The sequence below is a fragment of the Scophthalmus maximus genome, chromosome 9 (assembly GCF_022379125.1).
Source record: "Scophthalmus maximus strain ysfricsl-2021 chromosome 9, ASM2237912v1, whole genome shotgun sequence".
NCBI lineage: Eukaryota > Metazoa > Chordata > Actinopteri > Pleuronectiformes > Scophthalmidae > Scophthalmus > Scophthalmus maximus.
In genome coordinates, this window is record NC_061523.1 from 11,417,494 (window position 1) to 11,429,414 (window position 11,921).

Below are 11,921 nucleotides of genomic sequence, written 5' to 3' on the forward strand. Positions count from 1 at the left end.
CAGATAACGAGACAAAGCACATTGTTCTGGTTCTGTTTTGCTCATGGCTTCATTGTCTGGGCTCCAACTCTTTTCATGTCATTAGGGAGTGTTCTTCTCTGCGTCAGATGAGGTTAAAAACTGTATGTCTGTGTTTCAAAAAAGTTACAATACTGTTTTCAATCATGTCTGCTTTATGAAAAGAATTTCATTCATCCATGGCAGATCTCACATTAATATTGTTCATGTTGTTTGCTTAGGTTTAGTTCTTAACCATTATGATAAAGTGTTTTACGTGTTTATGTCACAGAACAGTTGGCTCTTTTTGTTATGTTTGGGTTTCATTTAAGTTATATTAATGTGACAATGTTAAACTGTGATGTTAACTATTTTATTTTTTTTGTTATCTGATCAACTATCGAGACACAATCAGGTTTATCGTTGTTTTTTTCCCCATTATTCAGTGTACATTGTGCCGAACTTTCACTTTGCAAAAGGTATTTCTAAAAATCCTTACCCTGTGATTTTTTGGGCCATGCCTGATGATGTCAATTGCTTATCTTTTGTTCCACAGCAATCCAGAAAAAGGGGCCCCACGATGACCCACAAAAGGAAGCTCATCCATTACACCCCCAAGTTTACAAAGAAATTGATAAAGGAGACATTCCACCACCCTGGCTGCTTGCCTGCAACTGGCCCCACAAAGGTCCTGTTGCTTTTACGGAAGTAGAGATGTATCTTTTTTAAACATTTTTTCAATCTACCACTATTTGATTCTACATCAGTATCAAATGTTTTCTCTTTAACTTTAACTGATGTTATCGATGATCAGAATATCATAAATGTAAGAGGTGTTGTGCCCCGTGTTGATAGCAGCTGTTTCCCTGGTGTAGTCTGTGCTCATATTATAGAGGTCATGAATCAAGAATTCAAAGATTTATTAGACATTGGGTGATGAATATATGTACAGTGTCACTATCACAGATTCTGTTATTTAAATAAGTTAAATGGTTGCAATGGTCATTGTTTATACATCTCAACTAAAGAAACAAAGATTGCTGTTAGGGAGGCCGTAACAATCGAATTTTAAATACCATTCATAAATAGTACACCAAGTAGTAATACACGGTAGAGGACAGCTGGAGCTTCCAATAAGAGCTGAGGGAGTATACATTTGTAATTAACTTCAACTGATCATTTAAAAATGGTTTAAGCTGTTTTATATTAACATAACATACAAATTACAGCAGTATTGTATCTTACAATTATTCATCCGACAGCACAATGTGATCCATGTCATCGTCACCAGTCATGCACAAACTTTGTTGTCGTCTTATGTTTCTTCCCTATGTGAGGCTGGAACAGTTTACTAATGGTGTTGAAGCCTTTCGTGTGTTCTCTGTAGTCGTCTTCGTCTTCTGTCCTCTCCCTGTACTTGCTCTGCTGCAGTCCTCCCAAAAGTGCTTTGACCTCGGCCGACACACCTTCACCAAGGTAGCGGAAGGCCTTCTTGCCAGCGTTATCCCTCTCGTTCACACTGGCTCCAAACCCTTGCACGAGCAGGACCATCACCTCGGTGTGGCCGTGTATGGCTGCGACGTGCAAAGGCGTGTATCCTCCGTGTGTCTTGCTGTTGACGTTGATGTAAGTGCCTCTCTTCCTGGAGACATCCATGAGCTTGTGTATCATCTCGCTGTTGCCGTCCTTGGCGGCCCAGTGTAGTGCTGTGAAACCTGACATGAAGTCTTTCTTTTGTGCCAGCCGTGTGTCCCGCAGGAGCAAAGCGTGGATTTGCCCCCACAGTCCAGCAGCACACTTCACCAACCACTCATGAGCTACTGGCTCCAAGGGCACAGACTCAGTGTACTTGGCATCATCTGCTTGTCTTGTGGCCTTGCTTTGGGGCCTCACCAGGGGAAACCCTGGAGGTAGCATGTCCTCTGTTGGGCTGCTTTTGCTGCATTGGTGCTCACTCAGTGCCTCGCTCTCACAAGCTGGAAAGTGAGAAGTCGGGGTTTGCACAGACGCTGCAGAAGCCTCGGTTGAAAAAGTGATTGTTTTGTGTGAAGTTTCGTGCCGGTGCACTTGGGGCCCGAACCCCCCCTGGGCGGCTGGTGCAGGGCCCCTCGGTGGGGATTTCACTGCTATGACAGCGAACACAGGCCCGGACTTCCCCGCTCTGCTCGCGTGATCTGCGGAGATGTTCAGGACTTTGACAGTAGCTGTGTCCACGCTACTTGTGCTTCTCTGCTGCACACTCCGCGCAGACACATGCTTGGCATCACCGTAGTAATTGCAGTTGGCGTTGAGGGGACAGTCCGTGTCGTCGTCGTCGACGCGGCGGGGAGGTGTGCAGGAGCAGCTCGTGTTGCGGCTCGAGAAGCTGTCATCCGTCTGCTCCCTGACAAAGTCCTGGTACCTCTTCTTCACGACGACGAACTTGGCCTCGTCGAGCTGTTTGACCACCGCCACGCTGTTCACCAGCTTCTTGAACAGGTCCCTATTGTGCTGCTTTTCCGCGGGATCGCTGCCGTCGATCTGACTCCTGAAAGTGTTCAGCAGCTCCGAGTTCCTCGCCTTCCCTCCGCGCTCCAGCAGGAAGGACAGGATCGATTCTTGGGTTAGAGACATGTCGTCCTCTTGTCCTGGGCAAACAAATACATATGACCAGCTCCGGCAGATAGCTTAGACCAAGCCCGAGGGATAATGTCCCCGCTCCTCGCGCTCCCCTCTTCGCTGTGCTTCACCAACCTGCTGCTTCCGGCGTGTTCCAGCAGACGAGCCTCCTCCCGGCCAGGGGCCCCTGTCTGCTCGTCACTATCAAGGCTGCTAAACATCTTTTTTATATTCACACACTGGGGCTCAAATGGCCATTGCACGAGTCACAAATGTGTTTCCATAATTTGATGTAAATAGTATTACAGATCATTGCAGCAAAAATTAAATCCCAAAAGAGAGGGGCCCCTCTTAAATGGTTGTTAAATTATTTGAGAACCAGGCTACTATACTGAGTGTTTATAGCTGCATGTACTGTAACTGGGCGAGGGCTGCAGGAAAAGTTTGTATGTCTTTGTAGGTTTATATACACTTTATATACAATTTGGATTTTTTTTCATAATAAATCAAATTAATAAAAGTATGCAACACCGTGATTTCACCGTTTATTTAGACGAGTATAACGAAAATAAAAAATAACAACTCGGCTACTTTGTCATCGAGAGTGCGTTGCTGGGACAGCTGCTGCCCACGTTTCTGAATTGAACCCTCTTAAAAGAGAAATGACGTTTTCTATATTGTTGTTGTCAGTGCGCAGCCCCTTGGACACGGACTCTCCATGTCAAACGACTGCAGGTAACCGAACCAGAATAGACACTCTTACAAATGAATCACAGTATTGTTTCCGTGACACCAGGATGACGTTTCCCATGGCAACGGCTGCAAACTTGGGCACGATGTGATCCAAATAATTCTTGATTTGATAAAAGAGGGTTGTTTTTTTCCCCAGTTGAAAAGAGAGAAGGCGTGAAGAGGCTGCTCGGAGCTGTTGTAACATCGCCCTCCAGCACCGAGGGGGTGTTGCCTCCAAGTGGCCACAGTGAGAGGAGCGCGAGTCTGTCCCTGTGTGATGTGGAGAGCAGGTCCGGCCACAACACACACAATTCCTGCACACAGCCACTTGTGACGATGGCGGCTACCGAGATGGGTGTGTTCGCAGTAAGTACGATGGCCTGCGACGATTCGGGATTCGTTATCATTAGCACAGACATGCGGACGAGAGCAGCCCAGTACAGGTCAGGACTGTGCAGGAGCCAGGGGCCGGCCATGGGGTCCGTGTCGAGGATGCAGCAGAATCGCTGCGGTGGCGAGGAGGCTCGCTATGTCTAATGAATCGACATCGAGGCGGATGTTCAGCTGCGGCTGATTCAGCGACCGTGCGACCATTTTGATCAAAGTGTTCTGTGGATAAAAGCGCATCCGAGCATCCGAGCAGGCGTTGTGCAGCACGAAGCAGCACAACGCCTGCATGCTGCGCATCGACACTTCGCCTGTCCACCTCGGACAGGTGTGCTGAAGTCACAGAGTACAGCACAGACCGGGACGGAAGGGCCACGCATGCGAAGGAAAGCCAGGACAGCAGGCAGCGAGAGAGCGCGTTAAGAGGATGAACATAAGTAGCGGTCCTCCCAGGTGGCAGCCACCAGCTCCTCGTCAGGACTCAGCACATTGCTCAGACACAATTTCCACCATGAGTCAGCCAAACGTGTAGTTCGTGGCACCGTGTTATTATAAAAGATGTTCGTCTATTCTGTTTACAGGCTGTAATGCAAAGGATGGGACACTTTGTTGAGTTAAAGTAGGCCTGTGTGTGTGTGTGTGTGTGTGTGTGTGTGTGTATATCTGTCCCAACTGTGAAGGGGGGTTAAGGGTACCAGGGCAGCCAGCAGCTTGGATACCCTCCCACCCTGTGAAATAACATCTACATAAAGAGCTCTTTGTGTGTGTGTGTGTGTGTGTGTGTGTGTGTGTGTGTGTGTGTGTGTGTGTGTGTGTGTTTTGAACGCATCCTGATCATCATGTTGAGCCTTTTGCAAGATGCCAGTATCCCAGGATGTTTTTGGTATGGGAGGGAGGGAGTAAGTAAATCCCACAAGCCATTACTGTGTGCAGTGTTAAAGATACTAAAGCACTACACTACATTAAGCTCTTATAGCGGAGCTTCATCATATAGACTCTCTAAGTAAACTGTGACATATGTTATTTACATTTCAGATGTAAATAACTGCATTTTTCTTGCCAGATGTATGTCTCTGCTAGACAAAGTAAAAAATTGATTTGTAATATTTAGACAGAATTTATTTCAATGGTAAGACTATTCAGTGTGTCACTGAAGGAAGAAGATATGACCTCATTTGCAAAGAATGCTTTTAAGCTTGAGAGCAGTATGTGGGGATGAGCTCTGGCAGAAGGACTTCATTAACCTCACCATTTTGTTTTGTTGTTGTTTCCTCAAATATTCCTGCCATTAGGTTAAAATAATGAAATATTAATGAGCACATTTACTATTTTGTATTTTTTGTCCTGCCTGTTTTCCAAATACCTCAGAATGAAGAAAAGCGAAACCTGGAGCTCGGAGGCCATGTGGGGTTTGACAGTCTTCCAGATCAGCTGGTCAGCAAATCGGCTGCTCAGGGGTTTAGCTTCAACATCCTCTGTGTAGGTATGTTTAAGATTCAGGAGATTTCTGCAATCCAAAGTTATTGCTATGAGCATGACACGCATTCGTTGTGACTGTTGCATGACTGCATCACATATTCTTTTTCCGTATCTTCGCGTATATTCTCTTTCTTTTCCTTAGGCGAGACAGGGATCGGCAAGTCAACACTGATGAACACTCTTTTCAATACAACATTTGAAAATGAGGAAGCCAGCCACTATGAGAGCGAGGTACATCTACGCCCCCACACATATGATCTGCAGGAGAGCAACGTCAACCTCAAGCTGACCATTGTGCATACAGTAGGGTTTGGAGACCAGATCAACAAAGAAGAAAGGTAATAATCCTTGTAGATGTTTGTTTGTCAGTTGTTTTGGTTTAGTTAGGCCGTACTAGAAATCGAGAGTGTGGATCCCAAATCAAAATGTTATAGGAAACTTTCAGTACTGTTATGATACTGATCTATAAAAATTCAGAGCAAACTGTAGTATTTTTTTCTTCTCAGCACCAGCTATTACTAATTTCAACTTCTTTCTCTGTAACTTCACCCAACACACTTGTACAATATGGAATTGAGAAAGAGATCTGCCCTGTTGTGGGCATGTGAATTGGGAGGAAAGAGGGGACATAAGGGAATGACTGGTAGAACGAATGCAATTTCAATAGACATTTGAGTGCTGCAACAACAGGGAGTATAAAAGGCTGTGATTCTTGGCTGCGAGACTATAGTTTGTGTGTCTGTAACCGGGATAGTAACAAATCTTTCAAACAACAAGAAAGTCTTTGTTAAGTTTAATGTTCATAAAAGTAAGGATGAAATAATGATGCCTATGTTTTTTAAATGTGTGAATCAACTTTCTTTTGTGTGCAGCTACAAACCCATTCTTGAGTATATTGATGCCCAGTTTGAAAAGTATCTCGAGGAAGAGTTAAAAATAAAACGTTCCCTGTTAAACTACCACGACACAAGAATCCACATCTGTCTGTATTTCATCGCTCCCAACGGACACTCCTTGAAGTCCCTGGACCTGGTCATGATGAAAAAACTGGACAGCAAGGTGACCAACGAATCTTGCGCCGTGTATTTTAAGACTTCATGTTACACATTCTTCAGTCTGTCACTCACTATGTTTATCCGTGCAGGTGAACATCATCCCGGTCATTGCTAAGGCAGACACGGTATCCAAGAGTGAACTGGATAAATTAAAGATCAAGATTATGAGTGAGCTGGTCAGCAACGGAGTTCAGATTTATCAGTTCCCCACAGAGGATGGGGCTGTTGCAGAGCTCAACTCCTCCATGAATGTAAATCCTGAAATCACAGACACATACAATCACTACAATACACACATATTTTTATATTTGGTTCCTGATAATAAACAGGAATACTGTTTTTGGCCCTTTACATCAGCTCAGGAGACAGATTATATTCATAATAAGCCGCCCCCTACATTTGATAATGCATTATATCAATGGGATTGAGTCTTTCCATTAGCTTTTGAATTACTGCCCACATGCCTTTTTTCAGCAATTCACTTAGAAAAATGTCGATAGTAATATATTAGTAGTAATATTAGTAGAATAATGATGAGAAACTAAATTCAATCAGAATATCATGCTGCCATTTTATGGTTTCTGTCACAGAAAAGGTTCGAGATTTAGTAGCAAAATTTAAGCCACATTTTGAATCCATATTGGACATACTGGATATCTTTAGAAACATGTTGTAATAGAATTTTTTTGTCCTGGATATAAAAACAGTTGTATTATTTTCACCATATTTTTTTTAACCATATTGTAATAATATCATTCCTACATGTTCCAGACACATCTTCCTTTTGCTGTGGTTGGAAGTGTCGAAGACGTAAAAGTAGGAAATAAGATGGTGAAAGCAAGACTGTATCCCTGGGGATCAGTACAGGGTGAGTCCATGAGATTAATTTGACAAGCATCATAAAAGAGCAAATTAGTCAGATCCCTCCAGCCGGGCTATTATTAGGTTTTCAGTTGTGAACATAATATCATGATTCTCTGTTGTTATGAGCACAGCAAGCTCAGAGTTTACAAGATTTTCAATTAAAAGCAAATGGTTGAATAAGCAAGCTTGTTTGTTTTTTTCACAGTGGAGAATGAAAACCACTGTGACTTTGTGAAGCTGAGGGAGATGCTTTTGCGTGTGAACATGGAGGATCTCCGCGATCAAACACACGCTCGACACTATGAACTCTACCGTCGCTGCAAGCTGGAAGAGATGGGTTTCAAGGACACAGACCCGGACAGCCAGTCATTCAGGTGAATTTAGGGATAGCGCTGTTGAAATGCATCTGGGCAATTTACTTCAGTGGTTAAAACGGTGCTGACAAATATAGTATTGTTAAGCAGCACATAGAAATCCTTGTTTATATAATTTGGTGAGATGGAAATTAATTAACTCTAATCAGATTTATTCCTTAAGGGTATGTTAGGTAGCTATATGTAAAAATTACTAATACAAATGTACCTTTTTTCATTTACATCTGCATGAATACATAAATATGTGTATTTTTGAGATGTCAGTGTTCATGCAATTTAGAGTGAGTGGATAATATGAATTATGCTTCCTGATGGCCTTATAAGGCCTTTTAGTGTGATCCTTAAGGCACAATTATTAGTCATTTAAGGTATAGTTTTTTTATTTTTGCGACAGATAACAATTGTTTGCCAGTAATTTTAATGACTAATGTCAGGTCAGATGTTGACCATTTTCCATAATAACTCATTTGCTCTGGGGTCGTGTGTTTGTGACATAAATTTACTACCTTGTAGACATTAATATTACAAGCAAACTAAGATTGAATTTACAAACAGCTGACGCAGCCAGCTAATCCTGTCCATCCGGAGCTAAACTTTGCTTTTATACCGGTCCTCAGCCTTCAGGAGACATACGAAGCCAAGAGGAAGGAGTTCATTGTGGAGCTTCAGCGCAAAGAGGAAGAGATGAGGCAGATGTTTGTCAACAAAGTGAAGGAGACAGAAGCAGAGCTGAAAGAAAAGGAAAAAGAGGTGAGGATTGACAACATCATGAAGTGACTACAGAAAACATACCACAACTGGTTTGTCTCACATCGTGCCCTGTCCCATCATCCTCCTCATCATCCTCATCATAATCATCCTCTCTAGCTTCATGAGAGGTTTGAGCAGCTCAAGCGGATGCACCAGGATGAAAAGAGGAATCTGGAGGAGAAAAGGCGTGAGCTGGAGGAAGAGATGAATGCTTTCAATAGAAGAAAGGTTGCAGCTGAGACGCTGATGGGACAGGCGCTCCAAGGCTGCTCCCAGCAGCCCTTCAAGAAGGACAAGGACAAGAAGAAGTAAGTCTGCTTCTCTCGAAGTATTTAATTTGCATTGCTGCTCAACTGGTTTCTTTAGTACACCATGGGTGTCATAGCAAGCTTTGTGAAAACATGACGATATCTCAAGATGATTGAGGATAGCTGGTCATGTCACAAATACATTATATTCATTATGTCAATGTGGAGTTGATTGGACAGAGGCAGTGAGTGTCCATTGTGATCAAAGAGATATAGTGTTATCTTCCCAGGAGCCATGTTGGCTCAGAAACTGATACAGGGACAGATTCAGACTGACACTTTGTGCCCAGACACAGTAGGAACATTCACAGCTTGCATGACACAGCCTGATGCTTATGTCTCTGCAGGCTTGACCTGCCAGACTGTATCTCAGGCAGGGGCACTTCTGTTTACGTTCAACTGGTCTCACCGATGCTCACGCCATGCGCAATGCAGACGACACTCAGATCCCACATAGAATCATACTCATTTCTGCGGGTAGAGACATTATATGTCAGGATCAATTAGGTTTGCTCAAAACATGCATACACCTAGATATATAGAACTAAAGATACACAAACACAAAGCTGTCTTAATGATTAGTAAAATATAAATGAATGCTGGCGGCTTTATGCTTTCACCGGCTTTAACAGCCGTTACAATGTAAGGGAAACTATTAAGGCATTATGCCAGTGTAAATGTAAATATGATTCAACTGCGGGTCTATGTCTACTCAATTTCTGCACCCAGTGATCCTTTTGGCTGTAATATATAACCTAGTTTTAGACTTAGCAGTTAATTAATACAACATTGAAATTCTCACTATCGCATTAATTTAATCTGGAGCTGGGTAATTAATGTTTCAGTGTTGACAATACTGGCTTACTTTGTTTAAATTGCAAGTGAAAGACTTGTTTTTGCACAGATTACAATAATTTATGTGTTTCGCATCCTCATATCTGTTGGGACTGATTGTCAACACTCTACAACGTAGTGGTGCGTTTTCCAGCATGTAAGTTTAAAAGGAAGCTAAAGCCTCGGTGAATGTGAAAGTAGCCTCTCACTATTAATAATAACAGAAATATCTACAGTAGCTGCAGTGCAGGACTTCTCCACCTCTCCAGACGGCATGTAAAAAAAAAAAAAGTCGAAATGTTGCAACCATATTTGGGAGTACAGTCATGGTTGGTCAGTCATGTTCCAGACATGGTCTCAGGGTTATGTGTCTTGTTGGATAAGACCTTAAAAGACAGTTCAAACTCTATGTGATCAGGTTGAGAAATATCTCTATAAATTCTGTTTTAATCTTATTTCAGTCTTTTAATGTGACATGCATTTGATTTGGAGAACTCAGGTCCCATGAGTTTTAAAAAAAAAAAATATTCAAACAAGCTGATTTGAGTTAAATGAAACTGTCAAAACCAGAAGCTGGGCTGCCAGACTGATCAGGGCCTTCATTGCCTTATTTGTATGTATGGAAAATGGACACTTCAAGAAGTTACAACAGATTCATTCGTATTTCATTCATTTATTCCTTTGATTTCTACCATACTTCAAATCCTGCATTTTTTTCCATTTTCCATATTTTCTCTTATTTCTTTTCCCTTTTCAGTTGATTTATGGATCAAACTTCCAGGAAAACCAGGAATGTGTCTGCCATCAGCATGGGAAAAACAGACTGTTAGAACTGACTGACACTGTATGTGTGGACTCAATGACACAGTGACCATGCATGTATGTGAGCCTGAATAATGGGGTGGTTATAAGCCACTGTGTACTTATGGATCAAAAAGGTAGCTTTGCTCAGTGTATTTAATTTGCTCCTAGTGCTGACTCTGCACGACACATGATAACACATCTGTGGACTGTTTTCATAGGATGTAGCTTGTGTTTTTTCATGTTCTTGCCATGAATGTGTGTTCATCTCTATTTCTCAGTGAGACACTGACATAATATAATCAGGAGACTATGTTGTTGAAGGGCCTACAGTATGGTATTTTTTTAGTATAGAATGTCTAATAGTGTGTTTACAAATAGAGACAATTGATCTTTTTAACTGTTGGTAGTTTGAGGTAAGTTAATTTAATTATCTAGCCTCCAAGTGATATAGAAGATTGGAAGAAAAAAATCAAATGAATTTACTGTGAGTCTGGAAATCAATTAAAATAAGAATGAATGATTGATGATCAATTCAAATAAAGAATGATGATGAAAAACCAAATAGAGGATCAGTTCATCTACTGGCCAGTTGGACTCATACCCCTTTAGTTTGTTCTGTACTCTGGGAATTGCACCTGTTGTCATCGTTACATACTTAACATGGCTTTCTGATCCTTTTGTTTTATTAACAGTGTTAACAGTGTTTCTGTAAAAGCCCTATCCATTTAATTCAAGTTTTAGTTTTGCTTTTGTCTTCAGTCAGTGGCAACAAATAGAATAAATAACAAAAACATTTTTTTTACTTTGTTTTAATTTGCATTAAATTTTAGTAGTACATACCTTGTTGAGGCCTGTCTCGAAATGTTAATGACTGTTGAGTTGCTTGTTCAGATAATTGACATGTTTTTTCTTTCCTTCTCATAGCTTCTTTAGTCTTCCATCTGCGTGCTCCTTAACCTCAGGAAGGAATTTGAATTAGAAGATTTTCTACCACAGCAAACGATCACAGACTAACAATCGTGGGTATTATTTTCACAATGTGAAATAACAGTTTTATAGAAATGCACTTAACATCCCTGGAAGTGAGTCGGTCTTCAGTCTTCTCTGTCTACTAAACTCTCCTTGAAGCCTTTAAGTTGTGCTCTGTAGCATGGTCTCTGCATGACTCCTAACCTTCAATCCTATATGAGGAGTAGAAGATCATCATTGCCAAAATTTTAGTTTTTGTACTTAATGTGCTACCTTCTTTCACCTGCCATGTTTATGCTTGTAGTTTTGGACTGATGACAGTTTACACTGTGAAGTATACATTCTATTATAAAGTGGCATAGAATTGCTGTTAAGGTTTTACAGACTGTATTATGATTTATATGCACTTTAAACCAATCCCAGTACAAATATCTTAAATCATTATAAAAGGTACCCTATTGTGTTTACATGTCATCCCCTATGTAATGTCTAAAAGATATATATTTCTTAGTTTTAAACTTAAAAGTTATGTATAATGCTGTTATATTAAAAAAAGAAAAGAAAATGCTTGATGTATATAAATTCAGGATTAAATCTCTTCATGTCAGTAAATCTGTATAGTGGGCCCTCTAGAAGACTTGTATATCCTTGGTTAATAAAAAGTTACTTTATTGAAACTGTGTCTTGTTCTCTCTATAACTGCACCCACTGTCAAAGAAGTCGGACGAAAACATGTTATGGTAACCCGTGACCTGAGCACTTTCAGGGAC

At 41.4% G+C, this 11,921-nt stretch overlaps 2 protein-coding genes and 1 long non-coding RNA gene across 4 annotated transcripts; 1 reads left to right on the top strand and 2 right to left on the bottom strand.

Annotated features, from left to right (window-relative positions):
* Positions 1-1,182: 1,182 nt before the first annotated feature.
* Positions 1,183-6,452, bottom strand: sowahab (sosondowah ankyrin repeat domain family member Ab). The gene is made up of 3 exons (XM_035649118.2): positions 6,321-6,452; positions 5,078-5,221; positions 1,183-2,624 (listed from the first exon to the last, which is right to left on the bottom strand). Exon 3 carries the CDS (start codon positions 2,608-2,610, stop codon positions 1,282-1,284), a length of 1,329 nt encoding a protein of 442 aa, XP_035505011.2. The 5' UTR covers positions 2,611-2,624; positions 5,078-5,221; positions 6,321-6,452; the 3' UTR covers positions 1,183-1,281.
* LOC118319044 (septin-8-A) lies at positions 3,286-11,828 on the top strand. Of its 2 annotated transcripts, XM_035649110.2 has the most exons (11): positions 3,286-3,330; positions 3,485-3,693; positions 5,083-5,197; positions 5,336-5,531; positions 6,066-6,252; positions 6,338-6,499; positions 7,020-7,116; positions 7,318-7,486; positions 8,104-8,236; positions 8,354-8,544; positions 11,107-11,828. In XM_035649110.2, exons 2-11 carry the CDS (start codon positions 3,664-3,666, stop codon positions 11,159-11,161), a joined length of 1,335 nt encoding a protein of 444 aa, XP_035505003.1. In that variant the 5' UTR covers positions 3,286-3,330; positions 3,485-3,663; the 3' UTR covers positions 11,162-11,828. The 2 variants fall into 2 exon arrangements, with proteins under 2 accessions (XP_035505003.1, XP_035505004.1); XM_035649111.1 differs by lacking the exon at positions 3,286-3,330 and having other exon boundaries at positions 3,677-3,693; positions 5,083-5,193.
* Positions 7,965-11,171, bottom strand: LOC118319049. Its single transcript, XR_004795897.2, has 2 exons — positions 11,023-11,171; positions 7,965-8,215 (listed from the first exon to the last, which is right to left on the bottom strand). It is a non-coding gene; the product is annotated as an uncharacterized LOC118319049 (long non-coding RNA).
* Positions 11,829-11,921: the final 93 nt, after the last annotated feature.

What these genes read in the sequence shown, in the direction of transcription:
- sowahab (XM_035649118.2), bottom strand. Translation starts at nt 2,610, where the DNA reads ATGTCTCTAACCCAAGAATCGATCCTGTCCTTCCTGCTGGAGCGCGGA.
- LOC118319044 (XM_035649110.2), top strand. Translation starts at nt 3,664, where the DNA reads ATGGCGGCTACCGAGATGGGTGTGTTCGCA. An exon ending in TCCCTGGGGATCAGTACAGG is followed by an intron (nt 7,117 to 7,317) that starts GTGAGTCCATGA and finishes TTTTTTTCACAG; the next exon opens with TGGAGAATGAAAACCACTGT. An exon ending in CCGGACAGCCAGTCATTCAG is followed by an intron (nt 7,487 to 8,103) that starts GTGAATTTAGGG and finishes ACCGGTCCTCAG; the next exon opens with CCTTCAGGAGACATACGAAG.